The sequence below is a fragment of the Hibiscus syriacus genome, unplaced genomic scaffold (genome assembly GCF_006381635.1).
Source record: "Hibiscus syriacus cultivar Baekdansim isolate YM2019G1 unplaced genomic scaffold, ASM638163v2 tig00110621_pilon, whole genome shotgun sequence".
Classification (NCBI taxonomy): domain Eukaryota; kingdom Viridiplantae; phylum Streptophyta; class Magnoliopsida; order Malvales; family Malvaceae; genus Hibiscus; species Hibiscus syriacus.
In genome coordinates, this window is record NW_024062802.1 from 2872753 (window position 1) to 2890768 (window position 18016).

At 35.6% G+C, this 18016-nt stretch overlaps 3 protein-coding genes across 4 annotated transcripts in view; 2 read left to right on the top strand and 1 right to left on the bottom strand.

Moving 5' to 3' along the window:
* The window catches only part of LOC120136035 (acyl-CoA thioesterase 2-like), a 33154-nt gene extending 16467 nt beyond the window's left edge, over positions 1-16687 (bottom strand). The window contains exons 1-17 of one of the 2 annotated variants that reach the window (XM_039152153.1): positions 16599-16687; positions 16391-16483; positions 16113-16180; positions 15814-15895; positions 15582-15628; positions 15345-15470; positions 15067-15144; positions 14386-14473; positions 13561-13673; positions 12791-12853; positions 12640-12695; positions 12247-12351; positions 12033-12089; positions 11655-11756; positions 11456-11504; positions 11286-11354; positions 10782-11178 (exon numbers count right to left, since the gene is read on the bottom strand). In XM_039152153.1, coding sequence (XP_039008084.1) covers positions 11101-11178; positions 11286-11354; positions 11456-11504; positions 11655-11756; positions 12033-12089; positions 12247-12351; positions 12640-12695; positions 12791-12853; positions 13561-13673; positions 14386-14473; positions 15067-15144; positions 15345-15470; positions 15582-15628; positions 15814-15895; positions 16113-16180; positions 16391-16483; positions 16599-16614 — 1290 coding nt within the window. In that variant the 5' untranslated portion in view covers positions 16615-16687 and the 3' untranslated portion in view covers positions 10782-11100. Of the gene's footprint in view, positions 1-10781; positions 11179-11285; positions 11355-11455; positions 11505-11654; positions 11757-12032; positions 12090-12246; positions 12352-12639; positions 12696-12790; positions 12854-13560; positions 13674-14385; positions 14474-15066; positions 15145-15344; positions 15471-15581; positions 15629-15813; positions 15896-16112; positions 16181-16390; positions 16484-16598 lie in introns of those variants that run through there. The other variant, XM_039152154.1, reaches the window with a different exon arrangement.
* Positions 5313-7063, top strand: LOC120136036 (UPF0187 protein At3g61320, chloroplastic-like). Its single transcript, XM_039152155.1, has 4 exons — positions 5313-6078; positions 6177-6344; positions 6467-6673; positions 6759-7063. Exons 1-3 carry the CDS (start codon positions 5371-5373, stop codon positions 6617-6619), a joined length of 1029 nt encoding a protein of 342 aa, XP_039008086.1. The 5' UTR covers positions 5313-5370; the 3' UTR covers positions 6620-6673; positions 6759-7063.
* Positions 8848-9633, top strand: LOC120136037. The gene is made up of 2 exons (XM_039152156.1): positions 8848-9190; positions 9277-9633. The coding sequence occupies exons 1-2, from the start codon at positions 8938-8940 to the stop codon at positions 9471-9473; spliced, it is 450 nt and encodes a 149-aa protein (XP_039008087.1). The 5' UTR covers positions 8848-8937; the 3' UTR covers positions 9474-9633.
* Positions 16688-18016: the final 1329 nt, after the last annotated feature.

The following is an 18016-nucleotide window of genomic DNA, read 5'->3' on the forward strand; positions in this document are numbered from 1 at the left end:
ATTTGTTGATGTAGTCAGATTTGTTTGTAATTATTTTTGTCTTAATTTTAAAATGAATTTTTAATTTTTTTCTTTATATGATTTTGTTGCGGAAGACGGCTATCGGATAGAGCAAAATCGTAACTGATAATTTGAGAAAATAAAAATGAAGATAAAAAGAGACACAAAATTTACGTGGAAAACCCCTAAATAAAATAGGATAAAAACCACGGGCAACGGTAGAAGAATTTCACTATGAGAAAATAGGAATTACAACATCTCTCGATCTACCAAGGAGAAAACAATGATAATTCTCTCTCGATAAAAAGAAGAAAACAACTCTCAAGAAACTCTCTAAATTCTCTCTAGTATTGGAAGAAAGCTAGAATGCTTTGGGATGGTTTTGAAGCTAAATAAGCTAGGGTATTTATAGTTGAATCATAAGGACTAATTTGTAAATATCCTAAAGTCTAGGGGGCTAAAAGTGTAATTTTACCCTTGCAAATTTTTCCACAATTGCTGGCTACTTTTTTTGTGCCATTAATTGTGCACTTTCGGTGCCCCCAAGTTTGACAATTAACTTGGACTTTCAACAATCTCCCACTTGAAGATTTGATTGGAACAATCATATCTTCACACCATTCTTTCTACCTTATACCATCATGTTGCTTACATTTCTGACATGCCACAAGAGGATCGACACCAAGTAAATTTATCAGAATTGATTGCCTTCGTCATGAAATCTGCTATGTTGTCTTTGGTATGGATCTTCTGCATATCTACAGTTCCTTCTTCCACCTTTTCACGAATGAAATGGTATTGAACTCGTATGTGCTTTGTCCTTGAATGAAATGCTGGATTCCTTGCTAGATGCAAGGCGCTTTGACTGTCACAAAAAAGAGAAACATTATCTTGATTGTGCCCAAGCTCCTCCAATAACATCTTCAACCAAATTACTTCTTTACTGGCTTGTGTAGCTGCTACATATTCTGCCTCTGTTGTGGATGTAGCCACAAATGACTGCAATTTTGAAACCCAGCTTACAGCTCCACCATCAACTTTGAACACATATCCTGTAGTAGATTTGCTTTTATCCAAATCTCCTGCATAGTCAGAATCAACATACACATTGATAAGTAAGTTTGATCCTCCGTAACATAATGCAACATTTGAGGTCCCTTTGATGTATCTTAGGATCCTCTTTACAATATTCCAATGCTCTTTGCCTGGATTCGCCATGTACCAACTAACCACTCCCACTGCTTGTGCAATGTCTGGTCTTGTGCATATCATAGCGAACATTAAACTTCCCACTGCTGATGCATACGATACTCGAGACATCTTCATCCTCTCTTCTTCACTGCTAGGACTCATACTGGAGGATAATTTGAAGTTAATAGGAAGAGGGGTAGAAATTGGCTTACAATCTTGCATGTTGAATCGTGACAATATCTTCTTCAAGTAATTCTTTTGTGAAAGCCAAATCTTCCTATTACTTCTGTCTCGGTGAATTTGCATCCCTAGAATCTTGTTTACTGATCCCAAGTCCTTCATTTCAAATTCCCTAGCCAGTTGTGCCTTTAATTCTTCAATATGATCTTTGTTGGGTCCTGCAACCAACATGTCATCCACATACAACAGCAATATAACAAAATCGTTATCACCGGACCTCTTGAAATAAGCACAAGGGTCTGCATTAAGTCTGTTGTATCCAAGGCACATAATGAAGGAATCAAATCTCTTATACCAACACCTCGGCGCCTGCTTTAAACCGTACAGAGATTTGTTCAACCTGCAAACCAAGTTCTTCTTTTCTTTTTCTTCAAAACCTTCAGGCTGGAGCATATAAATCTCTTCTTCAAGATTTCCATGAAGAAAAGTTGTTTTAACATCTAGCTGCTCTATATGTAAGTTCAATGTAGCACACATTGCCAAGAGTACTCGAACTGTTGTTAGTCGAACCACGGGAGAAAAAATTTCATTGAAATCAATACCTTCTTTTTGAGCATATCCTTTGACCACCAGTCTTGCACGGTACCTCTCCACTTGATCGTCAACATTTCGCTTGATTTTGAAGACCCATTTGTTACCTATTGGCTTCCTTCCTTGTGGTAGTGGCACAAGGTCCCATGTATTATTTTTATGAAGGGCTTCGATTTCTTCTTGCATCGCTATCATCCATAATGAAGCATCTGAGCTGTTTATTGCCTCCTGGTATGTTGATGGCTCACCGTCTTCTGTTAAAAGGCAGTATGCAATATTACCTTCTATAACATAATCTGAGTGCCAATTGGGAAGTCTTCTCACACGATCTGATTGACGAGTTATTGGAGCTTCAGAACTCTCTAGTTCTTGTTCATCATGAGCTGGTTCTGCTTCAGAAGAATCTCCTTGTTCAACCTCCTTTTCCACATGTATATGAGTAGTCTCTGACTTTTTAGCGCTAGCATCGTCTTCTTTTCTTTGTAGTTTATCTTCTACAAAGATAACATCCCTGCTAATGATCACTTTACGGGTAGTGGGATCCCACAAGCGATACCCCTTTACTCCATCAGCATACCCCAAGAATTTGCATTTCCTGGATTTTGGATCCAACTTCGAAATTTCTTGGGAGTTGTACATCACGTACACAATACTTCCAAATACATGGAGGTTTGAATAATCATTTGGTTTACCAGTCCACATCTCCATTGGTTTCTTCAGCTCTATTACAGTTGATGGAGCTCTATTCACCAAATAACAGGCGGTTTTGACTGCTTCTGCCCAGAATGATTTTTCTAGGCCTGCATCCCTCAACATTGCTCGTGTTCTTTCTAACAAAGTATTTTACTCTGCCTAGGGATGTGACCGGTGCTTGCCATACGTCAGAGTGAACCAATTCTATAACACTTTTGCCTCTAGAATTTGATGTGTTGAATTTCAACCGGTGTTGCTTACTTGTTATACAATGCTCACACAAAGGAAGTGATACATTTGTTAAGCTGGGAAGTAGCTTTTGCTCCACAAGGACTTTCATTCCTTGTTCTGACATGTGTCCAAGTTTCTTATGCCATAACATTGCAGAATCAGAACTACATGAGGCAACAGAGGCTCCTGCTTCTAGCAAAGTCTCTCCCTTCAGCATGTACAAGTTTGCAGCTATCTTTTCGCCTTTCAGCACCACAAGCGCTCCACAGAACACCTTCATGATTCCTTTCTGTGTTTCAATCTTGCTTGCATTATTATCCAACAATCCGTAGAATAATAAATTTTTCTTCAGACCTTTCACGTGCCGCACATCTCGAACAACTTTAATTATTCCATCATACATCTTCAATTTGATGGTTCCCACGCCAACGATCTCTAAGGCATGATCATTGCAACTATACACAGATCCTCTTGATACACAGATCCTCCTGAGACAGGTTCATAATGATGAAACCATTCTCTTTTTGAGGTCATGTGATATGTTGCTCCAGAATCAATGAGCCATATATATGCAAAATGTTTTCTGCCTTCCACGGTGGTTGACGCTTCACAACATAGAGCATCTCCATCATCTGAAGTGTTTGCGGTGTTGCCTTGTGGATTGGAGTTTTTATTTAGACTCCAACAATCCTTCTTCAAGTGACCCTTCTTTCTACAGTGGTAGCACTTTAAATTCTTCTTGCTCCTCGACTTCGATCTACCATGTTTATGACTGCTGCTTTGGTCATGTTCTGTTGATCTCCCTCTCATCGTTGTCAACGCTTCTGCTTGTTGCAGATTTACTTGTTTGTCTTCCTTGTTCTTGCGCCGATTTTCTTCTTGTAGAACAGCAGCTGCAACGTCATCGAAGACTAGACTAGTGACATTATTGTTTGTAAAGTTGATGATGAGTTGATCATACGAATCCGGTAGACTTTGAAGTAGAAGTTCAGCACGTTCTTGTTCTCCTATTTTACAGCTTAAGGATGTAAGCTGAGAAAATAAGGTGTTCAGTGTATTTAAGTGCTCCGTCACTGAAGTAGATTCTGGCATACGGAGAGTGTACAATTTCCTCTTAAGGAAAATTTTATTGTGCAACGATGTGGCCTCGTACAGTTTTGTGAGATGATCCCATATCTCCTTAGTTGTCTTCTTCTCCTCGATGCTTGACAATACTTCATCTGCTAATCCTAGATGAAAGTTTGCCATAGCATTCCCGTCCATCTCGTTCCATTTGATGTCATCTGTGAAATCCACTGGCCTTTCATTGATAGCCGCTAGACACCCGTCTTTCCTCATGATGGCCTTCATCTTTAATTTCCACAATGAGAAATTTCTCCCATTGAACTTTTCAATATCAAATTTCGCTGCCATAGCTTCTATTACGAATAGCTCCCACTATTTCACTATCGTGAATAGTTCTCTGGAACTTTCAAAGAATAGGTAATACCTTCTTACTTTCTTATGTTGGAGGATCCACCTTTTGGTGGCAACCACAAAGACAATAAGCATATATTACACACTCCAATCTGGCTCGGATACCAATTGTTGCGGAAGACGGCTATCGGATAGAGCAAAATCGTAATTGATAATTTGAGAAAATAAAAATGAAGATAAAAAGAGATACAAAATTTACGTGGAAAACCCCTAAATAAAATAGGGTAAAAACCACGGGCAACGGTAGAAGAATTTCACTATGAGAAAATAGGAATTACAACATTTCTCGATCTACCAAGGAGAAAACAATGATAATTCTCTCTCTATAAAAAGAAGAAAACAACTCTCAAGAAACTCTCTAAATTCTCTCTAGTATTGGAAGAAAGCTAGAATGCTTTGGGATGGTTTTGAAACTGAATAAGCTAGGGTATTTATAGTTGAATCATAAGGACTAATTTGTAAATACCCTAAAATCTAGGAGGCTAAAAGTGTAATTTTACCCTTGCAAATTTTTCCACAATTGCTGGCTACTTTTTTGGTACCATTAATTGTGCACTTTCGGTGTCCCCAAGTTTGACAATTAACTTGGACTTTCAACAGATTTTAATATGATCTTAAGTGATTGGTCTCTCGTGTTAATGAATATATAAATATATCTAATTATGTATTCCCTATAATGTTGAATGTTTTTTTCTTTTAAAAAATAAAATTAACAAAGTTCTATTTACATAAAAAAAATATTTTAGAAAATGATGCCATTTAGATAAAAAAAAAATCCCTAATATCCAAAAGAGAACAAATTCTCGAACATACAATGTGTCGTTAATTGTTGAAAGCATCCTCGTTTTATCCGAACAAAAATGCTGAACAAGTGTTTTAATGTCCTTCACAAACATGAACACAACACCCACAGCTTTTTTAAACGCCCATTCCTTCCCACTTGTCACCCTTTTTCACTCCTCGGAAGCCCTAACGACACCGTCACTCGTCCATACCCTGATTCTTACAATGACTCACTCTTCCAACCCTTCAAAGCTCTCCCTCTCTTCAACCTTCACCCCCAAACCCTTCCTCCACTTTCCCCCCAACTCCTCACTTCCTACAAAATTCAATCGTCCACCCACTTTCAAGATCCTTTTCTCCGCTTCCCAACCGCCGCCACCGCCACCGAGCTCAATGGCCACCACTAGCTATGCCAAAACCCTGAACCTTACCTCCCTCATCGGTGCTATCCCGGACTGGGCCGATCGTATTCAAGAGCGTGGAATGCGACAAAAGCGCGCTCTTTACGACCACGAAAAATGGGTTCATCACAGAAGTTCACAACGTCACCTTCGACATTTACTTTCCAGTTTACAGTCGCGTGTCATCTTATCACTGGTTCCACCTGTTTTAGCTTTTACTTCGGTTGCTATTGTCGTTGCCACTTACAACACTGCCGTGGATTTGCATTGGTTGCCTGATTTTTTCCCGATGTTGAGAGCTTATTCGTTGCCTTATCAGCTGACTGCGCCTGCATTGGCTTTGCTGTTGGTTTTTAGAACCGAAGCCTCGTATTCGAGGTATGAAGAGGGGAGGAAGGCGTGGACTAAGGTAATTGCAGGAACAAATGATTTGGCAAGACAGGTAATTGCTGGGGTCGATAATTCAGCTGATGATCAGCCCATCAAATCTGTTCTCTTGCACTACATAATGGCTTTTCCTGTTGCACTTAAGGTGAGTATTGCTTAGAAAATTCTAATAAGAAATTGAACATTTGTATGAGCTATGAAGGAAATGACTGCTTGGTTGATAATGGCGGTTTTTTTTTGCAGTGTCATGTTCTGTATGGCTCGGATATTGGCAGCGATCTTCAGAATCTGATTGAAGTAGATGATTTAGCGGTGATACTGCACTCAAAGCATCGGCCTCGCTGCATAATTTACTTCATTTCTCAGAGCCTTAAATTGCTGAACTTAGAAGAAACAAAGAGAACTATGTTGGTATCTCCCTTCTTCAACCATCTGAACTTTAGGTTTCACCAATAAAAAATTGATGCTTTCGGGAAATATCCATCTTTATCTTTGTTTGAGTGCAGTAGTCTTATGATCTCATTTCATTTCAGGAGTCAACTCTCTCATGTTTCCATGAAGGAATTGGTGTATGCGATCAACTCATGGGGGTTCCTATCCCTCTATCATACACTCGGTTGAAATCAAGGTTTTTGGTCCTATGGCATCTTACTCTTCCCATCATACTCTGGGATGATTGCCATTGAATTGTTGTCCCCGCTACTTTCATCAGTGCTGCTTCCTTGTTCTGCATAGAAGAAGTATGCATCTTTTTCCAGTGTTATCCCCTTAATATCAGAGTTTCTTCCTCTGTTTCTATCTTTAGAAGTTTCTCTCATATTGCAGGTTGGTGTTCTTATCGAGGAGCCGTTCCCAATGTTACCCCTTGATGAGCTCTGCATCGTAGTGCAGAACAATATAAAAGAAACGATTGCAACAGAAAAGGATATTCAAGCAGGGTAAAGGGAAAAAGAAAGAGCCATCCCTACAAACATTCACCTAACGGTTGCCCCAGCCCCAACACATAGTGTTGTTAACAGGATAACTGGCAAAGGCTGTGCTTATCGAGAAAGTTTTTTTCGCATTAATTCAAGGCTAAATATCTTTGCCTTTTGCTACGTAGAATCTAGATGTACATAGAGTATGGTTGAATTCGAACCATGCATGAACAAACGATAATCATAAGATACCTATGTATATTCTACACAATTTTCTGGTAAATACAAAATAAATTGGCTTCCTATTCACTTCCTGTTTCTGGGAACCATTCAAGCCATAAGTTCTGCACTTTTAGAGAACAGTTCTACAATTCCTTCAATATCTTATGACATCAATATACCACATGCCTCTTTACAATTGCTAGTTTCTAACCATGTTAACCAACTAAATGATTCCTAAGGTTATGTATTAACTACCCCAAGTTGTGGATCGCTCCACATTGTTTTCCCCCATGGTTGAGTTCTATGGAAATGATTGATGAAAGCTTTTCTTAGATTATCAAGTAAACTTTTATCGTACAAAATGAAAATTTCGTTTTGATGTTTACAACAACCTGAAGTGGCAAATCGGTAAGGTAAACCAAGAGAGCTTACAATTTGACTGGTTCGGGTATTTGTATGAAGAGAGAGCCGGCTTTGAATCCACATATGGCCTTTTTTCTGCAACTATCTCAGCTGTTTACCACTGGTTTAATGGCGTTCCTTTGGAACATTTGCAAATTTAAAGATGGAAGATCTAGTTTCCAATGTCAGATCTCGGAGTATTACAGCAGTCCTTACTCAACTTTCTGAGGTGACATCGTTTGCTCCAAAACAGAATCCTTGTAATTTGATAAATAAATAAATAATCAACTAGGTTTTTATGATCCTTTTTAAAGGGACCGAGTATACCGTTGAATGCTCGAACGTGCTATTATTGTTTGGCTGGCCATCTTGGGGAGACAACGAAGGACAAACTCATTCGAAAGGGGATTGTGGTGGATGAGTCGTGTATCTTGTGCGGGGATGCTACAGAGATTAGAGATCACCTATTTTTTTGGTTGCTCTTTCTCGCGAGTGATCTGGCAGGAGATTCTGGCCATCTGTGGCTTGCAGAGGGCTATGTGTGGGTGGGATTCTTAGTTGGAGTGGGCTGTTAAGCGCCTAAAAGGTAAGTCCATCATCTCCTTTATTCTCAAGCTTGCCTGGAAAGCTCTCATCTACTTCATTTGGACAGAGAGGAATAGAAGGCTCTTTAGTAATCATGTGAGTAGTAGTGAGGAAGTTTTGGAATCTATAAGGGAAGTTATTAGAGTTAAGGCTGTTGGCAGACGTATGATGGTGTGAATTCTTATCTTTGTACAGCTTGGGGTATACCCGAGTGAGCTCCTGTTTTTTGTTATGGTGCTCAGTAGTAGCTTTGCTGCATTCTTTGGATATTAACGCAATCAACTTATCCAAAAAAAGAATACAACTACAAAAGCTATAGAAAAATGGCTAAAAATGGAAGCAGTGATAGTTAAATATTATGGGAACATACAAATGTTTCTTCATCGTAATCTTGGGATTCGGAGTAATCAAAGTTAATTTTCTTTTTTCCATTCTTTTGTCTTCCTTTACTCGGATGTTGATCATGAAAAATTACCGCCTCGTGTGCTTCGCCTGGGAATTGAGTCAATGGAATTTTCTGTTTGGTTACTGAGAAAAATAACAGAAAGGATGAGTTTGATTTTGTTCTATTTTAATCCGTCTTGATTTTCTGGCTACTAGGAATCGACAAGCTTTTATTCGACGCCGTTAACTTACTGTATTTTTTTTTGAAACACCGTTAACTTACTGTAACTCATTCGTTTAATGGACCAGCCCAAATACGTCGTCGTCTCATATCATTGCACACATTTTACAGCGTGTCAATATCAAATCAAAACGCAAAGGAAATCTCTCCGACTGCATATTTTTTTGCCGTTTAATGTCGAGTTTTCAAATTTCAAAACCCTAATCTCCTCCCCAAAGGGATTTTTTTTTTTCAAATCTTCCCCTTTTACTCCATGGCTCTTAACAGCAAACAAAAATCCCTCGAGACCCACATCGACAATCGACGAGCTGAACCGGAGCTTGACTCCGAAGAGGACTTGGAGGAGCTGGAATCCGATGTGAAGAAAATGGCGGAGAAGATTCTGGAATACAGATCCACTATCCCAGATCAACTCAAGGCCACTCTAGCTTCAGTTCTCTCTTCTCAGAGACCCAGCTTTTCCGATATCGTGTCGGAGCCTGGATCATCCGGAGAGCTTCATCCAGGTAGGTCCGTAAACTTTCTAGGGTTTGTGAAATCGGGATTGAAAAATCACTCCTGATAATCGACCTAAAGATTTTGGTTGTCATAGATTCAGAGGAGACGGAGTTGGAGCAAAGGACAAAGGAGAAGATACAGCTACTTAAAGAGAAAATTTCAAGTAACATTTCATCAACGCCAGCGATTCTGAATCGAATGAAGAGTTGTATTTCCAGGATCGAGGAGCTAAGTTCTGGCAATGGCGTTATACATCCTGCTTTTAAGAAGAGAAAAGTGGTTCGTCAATGAAGGTTGATTTTTCATACGGTTCGTCAATGGTGATTGATTTTCAGTCATTTTAACCTTTGTAGCCGTGTAACTACTTGAAGCATTGATTTCCTTGTCTGTAACGCAATGCCAACAAAAGGAGCAGCCTTGTATTGATATGCAAATTATTTTAGGCGTGTATTTTATGTTATCATTTCTATTATTTCGATACCTATTTTCGACACATATTTAGATGAAATTAAATAAGATTTATTCGAATATATCAAAGAAATTAACGAAGATTGAGCAAAATTATTCAATAAAATAACACCTTGAGATCACTTTAAAATCATCTAAAAGAGAGCTAAAAGAGATGTATTCTCTTGAGACTTGAGAGGCAAGCAAAAATAGGAATAACTACAAGATCTTCAAATCAGGCAAACAATTCCATTGAAAAATAGAGCATACAAAATTAATGTTCTCTTGTCGGTGGTACGGTATCGGTTCCTAAAGGTTTAGCTTCACTCCAAGTTTTCCAAGCAAATATTATAGTGTCACGTTTTGGTGAGGTAAATGATATTAATTTTATATCGAAATGAAAAGAAAATTATGGATAGCACAAATGGTGATATTATATGTACTAACATATTTTTTGAGAAAATAGTTATGGTCCCATGACAATAACAATAGGTCTTGTCGGTGGTGCCATTTCACAACCATCCATCATATAGAGTTTTTTACCCCAGCAAGTCCAAACATTCCATTTCTTTAGTTGATGTGAGACGGTAATCCCTTCCAAGAAGATATCGGATCCAATACATAGCAAGAAGTCCGGTAAAACCCGGTTCGATATAGAGCATAAACCCAAATTTTAGTTAAATTTTGCATTCTATGATACGTATACTACTCCACTATGAACCAAGTCTCCTTGAAACATACTTCAAAATGGCATAGTACGCTCGAGGAACTCTAGCCAATTGAATATAATAATACTTACATTTGAAGACTATTAATTACATTCAGAAACAAAATTAAGATCAAATATTAAGAGGAATAAATTATTTGAATTTAAAATAATAGAAACCATTAAGTATTTAATTTAAAAAATTAGAGATGATAAAAGTCTAATTCAAATTTAAACTAATAAAGACTTAAAATGCTATTATTAGTCCAAAAATTTTGAAAGAGACAAACCCTAAATCACTTTCTATGTACCTTCGTCTCTAGTTACATTGATTTCAACAATAAATAATGGGCATAATGATAAATTTGACGCAATAAGTTGCATTTGTTTTACAGATTCATAACAGAATTCAGCTATCAAAGGCAATCATCAAATTGGAACGAGCCTTTCTGAATTTCAAAGATGCTATTTAAAAAATCACTACAAACAGTAATTATAGACTTTGAAGAAATACAATTTCAATGCTTCAGATAGCCGAACATTTCCAACTTTAAAATAATCTCATTATTTCCAGTGAGTTCTGATAGATAAGCACTCGCCATCATCCCAACCATATGCATCAGTAACTACGGTGGTAAGCAGTTCGAAAGAGAATTTACCTGAGGGGGCGGTTTTCGATGTTGAAGAATCCTTAAGGCAAAAAGGTCTTCAAGTTTGACCATAAAGATTAACACATTACTAGATAATTTAATATTACACGGTAGTTCAAAGCTTTGAGACAGTCGATGGATTTGGGGGCCTAGCCATCCTAAGCAGTGCTTCTTGAGTCAATGACACAACAAGCTGCAAATCAAGATATACGAGTGTGATGAATGGGTCAACGGCACAAAAAAGGAATTTGGTGGAATAAGGGAAGGAACTGCGAGATAAAGAAAGGATAAACTAAATACCTCTCCCTTTCTGTTGAACATTTGGCCCGAAACAAAACCACGAGTGACACAGGCCGTAGGACTTGCAATCTGTGTGTCATTAGTTCCATTAACAATTTCTTTCGTCAAGAAAGTGAAAACAAATTCAAACATAATTCATATGTGAGAATATACATCAATCTTGAACCTACCACGAATAATAACCAATCGTCAGCCCTAAATTGCCTGTGGAACCACATCCTGGTAAACACAAACAAAAGAGTAGATAATGTCATATATGCATAAATTTTCTGAATATTGAAGCAAGAGAAAATGAATTCTGAGTTGTGGAATAAGTGACCCACGGACAAAAGAATAGTCGATATTAGGTAGATTATAGCAGATGCTTACGAGTGGTCCAGGCTAAGGGAAGCTAACTTAAAACCTCTTCTGCGGTGTGGGTTCAAACTAACACCACTAAACATCAGATCAGAAGCAAAAGCCACTACACATCTGCAAAACAGAAAATTAATAAAATATAAGAAGGCTTTATCAACAACCCCAATCTATATATACAACTGTTGCCATAAGCTTATAATTCTCTGATAAGATGGGGAAGTAGAGTGGATGTGGATGTACACATGGCCATGGACAGAACAAACTCAAATAAGCTTACATTATATGCAAAAAAGGTTCCGAGAATTTTGCCAAGTCTTGAGCAGAGCCAAAGAAGAAAGGCGTATGTATAGACAAAAGGAGAAGTTTTTAGCATTTAAAGGGATCACTGACCTATGCAAAGCTTGATCATCTGAAAGCTTTCCTTTGGCTCTAAACCAATACCTCAAACTGTGAAGCAAAAAATCATTCTCAAATAAGATATAGCACTGAACCGAAAAATGATAATGTGGCAGCTAAATTGGTTAATGCATATTAATATGTAACATTCGTATTTCCAAGTGAATTGGAAAAGCTAAGATTATGCAAAACCAGAAAAATGCCTAACCTTGGTTCAGATTTAGTCTGGTTTGTATTAGTGTTAGGTTCACAAAGCCTTATCTCTATCGGCCAAGGAACAAATTTTGTTGTGGCCACCTTTTTCCGGTAACTCCTGAAACAAAAGACTGTGAGGCATTTCACATAACAGCCAAAAAAGAAAACACTATCCAAAGACAAATATGAGGCCATCAGATAATGTGTTTGCCTTTTTCGTTCACCCATTTTTTTTTGGGGGGGGGGATGTCAAAGTTTACAACAAAACAAAGAAGTAACCAAGTAATAATATAGAATAAAATGAGATAAGAAACAAATGTATTGAAATCATATTAAAGCTTTGAACCATGGAAAGTTTACATATATAAATAAAATATAGTATTAGTGTGAGTGCTAAAATTCTTACATAGGAAGACGGGGATCAGTGAGACGTGAGTCTCGTATCTCATCCAATGACAGAAGCTGCAATAGGTCAAAGAGTAATCCTGTTATCCAATTATCCACCACACCAACTGATGGGAAATTTTAACTTAAAGACTAGAGCATATATTAGTTACCCCATCTGGAGCTGGCACAGATGGCATCATTGCTTCTTGATGATCAAACCCTACTTCTTCTTTCTGCAAGATCAGCACATACAAGTGTACAAGTAACCTGAGATGCTATTACTACTCATTCAGAAGTTATCATGTGTGCATATATTACAACAGATCAGGAAGTTTCCTAGAACAATGAGACCCATGCCATGTACTATTTCACAACCAACCAACCATTATAAAAGAACTATAATAAATGGAGAAAAAGACTTCTAGAGAACATACTGTAGTAGATATTATCATTATCAAACATCTACCTCTGCACCGAAAAATGTAATATCTTCTTCGCATATTTTTTTTATAGATAAATATTTGGTTTATTAAATAGTTGAAAAGGGAAAATTCAACTCGTTTTCTAATGCTTTGGTAAAAGAACAGAATAAGTAATATTGGAACCTTCATAAAAGAACAGAATAAGCAGACCTTCATAAAAAAACAGAATAAGCAATGTTGAACAGATCTACTTATCTTTAGCATTATTTAAAACGCCACTCACACTATTTTATCCCATTTATATCGATCTACAGATAGCATAACAGAAAGGGACTGTTTCATGAAGGTGAAAAAGTGGATCATGATAGTTCTTCACAGATACATGATATAACAGTTATACCTACCTGTCAATATTTGTTTAAGTCAAGCTCATACAGAAAAACTAAACGGTCAATAATTGAAGAATTAGGAAAATAGATGGGAACCTTTGAATATAAAATGAGGAAGAAACTTCATACCTGAAAGGACGCTAATAATGTGAATATGGTGTTTCCCTTTTGTATTGCATCTACTCTACGGGTAGCAAAATTTCTACCATCACGTAGACGATTAACTTGATATATTATAGGTACTGTAAAAAATTCCGTGAAGGTATAAATATTTTCTATTGCGAAAAATTTCACTTGAACAGTTAATTATAATTTCAAGATGAATCAGTGATTTAACATGCAAAGCTCAATAAGGAAAAACAATGTCAAAGCTATCATCTATTCATGGTACTAGGTTTTTTTGATATGAAGGATGTTCAATAACTTTACTTATAGCTATAACAGCATGATCAATGCCTTTCATCCCAGCCATAATTTCTAAGACAAATTCTTAAGCAACAGGATTAAATTAATAATCTTTTGGAAGCTAATAGCGAAACAAAATTGCTTATCCAGTTTACTGCAAGTTTTTTTTTTCATTTTAAGAAAAGAGGGTAATGCGTTTAATATTTTTTCATCTATTTGCACAATTTGGCACCTAATATTCGTTTCTTTCTGGTCATGAGTCATGGCATATCTTCTGCCTTCTTTACTCACATAATCCAACTTCAATTTAAAATGTACAGAAGGCTAGGATATCCTTCCAAATTATGGGAAGATAGAGAATGAAGAATGAAATTTATTAGCTTCGACATTTTCAAACTGTTAAAGTTATGAAGATTAAAAGTGAGGGATTATAGTGTCATGCAAAAATTTAGTTAAACTGTTAACATAACAACAGTAGGAAGTTTCAAAAAGACAAAAAAGTACGATGGATCTATTTACTGCAATAATGCTCACAGATAAGACACTTACTATTAAAATCCCCAACCATAAGAAAATAAGAGTGCAAACCATGTACAATTTTAAGAGAATCAACTGTTTTTGATGCAGCAGCCAGCGCCTGAATAATTGATGACCAAAAGGAAAAAGAAGGAAGCAGTTACCTCAGTTTAAACAGCATGGTAATCAACAGGAAACAAATAAGACAACAACAACATCAAGCGAATTAAACCACTTAATGTTGAAAAATCAGAAGCAAGCACCATGCTTACATATCATGAAACAAGTCAAGTTTCTTTATATTTTCCTTTTTTCTCTCTGTTTCTATGCAATAAGTGTACGGCCTCTGTAGTAACTAAATACCAACCTCTATATTTTAGTTATATATCTACATAAATAAATTAATGAGCAAGAGCATAATATATTTACCATTTGGTCAACACTCAAGACGTTTGGTGTTTGAGTGCCAGAATTTTAAATAGTTTTACGAATCAGAAAAAGAATATGAGGCCAACATTTAACCTTACAAACTACTACCAGAAACTTATAATCTTCACCTAAAACAACTGTGCTGAAATATCATTGTCTGTCATACGCATCAAGCACAAAAGTAAACAAAAAGGAAGCATACTAATTTATTCTATCATATAAGGTAAACTTGAGGAACCTCACATAGGCAAGATGGATAATGGAGAGAAAGATGCTTAAACATACCTGCCCGACCAATTGTCCTCCAAAAACTTTACCAAATTTTGGTGCATCTGGCAAAGTGATACCTTGGAATATATTTAACTTCAATAAGACGAAAGAAAAATGTCTTAGTATGGAGGTTATAAGAAGAATCTAGTTAGATCATTGTTTCCCAACACTATAACATGTTTCTAAAAGGAAAGAAAATTGTCACAATTAAAAGTATATCAAGAAACATGAACTTTAAAACTTCTCACTCTTCCTAATGGCAATAGAATAAAATGAAAATAGAAGACGCATACTTCTATTGGCTCCAAATGCAATATACTTTCCACAAGTGCACAGGTCTCATTCGTCGTATCTGTGCTCCAGATAGATTTTGACAGAAGCAAAGTGCAATGCTCATGAGGTAGAAACAGGCAGGTCAGCTGTAGTAACAGGCAGTCCATATTATTTTTGTCTGAATGCATTTTTATAAGCGGTTGGGATGTTCTAATCAAGAAAAGTATGCAAAAGGGAACTAAAAAACATGTAGCGACCTTAGTTAAAGCGACTATATCTGCCACGTGCACTGACGTGGGACTAACTGCAAAAGAAAGCACAATCATATTCGATTTACGATTATGTTCTCCATCATTAGTTGATTTTAAGCCCCTATTCATATAAGAGTATCAAAGACATGAATACACACAAAAATACTACATACTAAAACAGGCCAATACTAAAAAACTGCAAAAATATCACATGAAGGAAAGATAGAGAAGCTTTAACCATGGCCAAAGTAATCATATCTCTTCAATTGATACTCAAGTCGGTTTTCTTCTTCAGCATGGACTGATCCGGACACTTCAGCCTATAAACCAAGAAATTGAAACTCAGCACAAAAGGACTCTATTTGGTTCAGATTTTTTTTTCTTCTAGAAACAAATATTACTTATTTGAATACAAAATTATCAATTTTAGCTATTTCCTGGTCGTCAATATATATTAATAATTTTTGAAAAGAAAATAAATAAATAAAACAACCAAACGGAAAATAATAATGTCTGTAAATAAGGGGAAAAACATACCTCTCCTTCCCATACGAAATATATTCCATCTCCAACTTCTCCTTCCCGAACGACAAAATCTCCTTTCTCTGCAACGCGAATCGTTTTAGGCAAATCCAATAAATAATCAGTTTTAATATATTTCATTGTAGATTGCTTTAACCTGATGAAAGATTCTGTTTGGAAGCACACAAAGCAAATCATAGAAAGACAGATGCAGTCACGAGGATCAAATGAAAAAAAAATCAAATTGCGAATATTTCAATAAACTGAATTTGGATCAGAACTTCAAAAATTACCGTAGTGCTTAAAATTAACTACTTCAGCTATTCTCTTTAACGAAGAACTCGGCAATCTCTGCAGCAACGGAACGTTGCCTAAAAACTCGATCACTGCAAAATTTCAAAGAAAAACAAAAGGTTGCACACAGTTCGGAGAAACTTAGCGCATAATTTAGAGGGGGGATACCGGAAATCAACTGACGGAGCCAAAAATAAAACTATTCACCTGCTTCGTTGTTCATTAAAGTAAGGGCGTAATCGTGTAAGGCCGAAAACGGAAACAGAAGAATAGATGACTGGAGTGCCAAATGAGGATCAAGTGGATGTGGCTGACCCTTCTGTTTTATGTGGAGAAAAAATATACGGGTAATTATCACTTAATTATGAGCTGATTTTAAGTTTTTAACTGAGTATACGTTTTTTAATTTTATTAATTAAATTATTTAATTATTTGAAATATGTCAATTAGATTACATATAGTTAGTTAACTGAAGAATTGGTATGACCTTTAATAACCTGATACAATTATATATTTAGTTATTATTATTTATATATTTTATCAGTTTTGTTTTTATTTCTATTTGATTTAATAAACTTAATCATCGTATAAAATTGATTAAAAGTTTTTTTTTCAATTTATTTAGTTTAATTAAAAAAATTCCTTCCAATGAGAAGATACAATGAGACGGAGACAGGGAGATTAGCGTGCTTTTATCCCTATATCAACATGCATGTTTGGTTCAGATAAATTTGAAATAAATACAATAAAATATATGTTCAAAGACTTTCAATCCTTTAACAATAAAGACTCGTACTTTTATATATGCGATGCTCAAACTCGAAATATTAAGAATAACAATAAATCTATTAGCTACTAAAATAACTTCGTTCGTGTTTATTTATAAATAGGTTATGACATGTTTTATATATTTCACATTATAATTAATACCAGAAAAAATGGAGAGAAAAATAACAAAGAAATTTTTTGAACTTAAGCTAATCGGAGAGTACGAAGATATCAAACTATTGAAGTAAATGTTATTGTCGATTTATATAAAATTTAAAATAAAAAAATGAGTTAAATAATTTTATATTTTTTAGTATATATGAATAGTATTCAATTAAGTTATTATTTTAAGAATATTATACTATTAAAAATTAATAATAAATATATTATTTTAAATATTTTTATGTTTCACATATTATTTAAAAGCGTGACAATTTTATATTTGGTCCCTCGAAAAAAAATTTGATCCTTGAATTTTTTTTATTTAAACCTCATTAATTAATATTAGCATAATTTTATCTACGTACATTTTCAATCAATCAAACATATACATTACTTATTAAATTAATATTCCTATTATAATATTTATAAGGAAAAATAAAATTAAATCAATACAACATTTAAAAACAATTTATACATTAACGTAATTTATTTTTTCTAACCATATATATAGTATTATGTTTTTCTTTTTTTGTAAATTTATATATTTTTGTGCATATTTTTGCTAAACCAATTGGATTTGACTTTATACTCACTTCAAGCTCTCAAATATAAATGTAAAATTTTCAATATTAATTGAAAACCATAAACTAATGATAATAAAAAAAACTCAAAATACTTGAATATTAAAATGCTCT

What these genes read in the sequence shown, in the direction of transcription:
- LOC120136037 (XM_039152156.1), top strand. Translation starts at nt 8,938, where the DNA reads ATGGCTCTTAACAGCAAACAAAAATCCCTCGAGACCCACATCGACAAT. An exon ending in ATCCGGAGAGCTTCATCCAG is followed by an intron (nt 9,191 to 9,276) that starts GTAGGTCCGTAA and finishes TGGTTGTCATAG; the next exon opens with ATTCAGAGGAGACGGAGTTG.
- LOC120136036 (XM_039152155.1), top strand. Translation starts at nt 5,371, where the DNA reads ATGACTCACTCTTCCAACCCTTCAAAGCTCTCCCTCTCTTCAACCTTC. An exon ending in CTTTTCCTGTTGCACTTAAG is followed by an intron (nt 6,079 to 6,176) that starts GTGAGTATTGCT and finishes TTTTTTTTGCAG; the next exon opens with TGTCATGTTCTGTATGGCTC. An exon ending in AAACAAAGAGAACTATGTTG is followed by an intron (nt 6,345 to 6,466) that starts GTATCTCCCTTC and finishes ATTTCATTTCAG; the next exon opens with GAGTCAACTCTCTCATGTTT.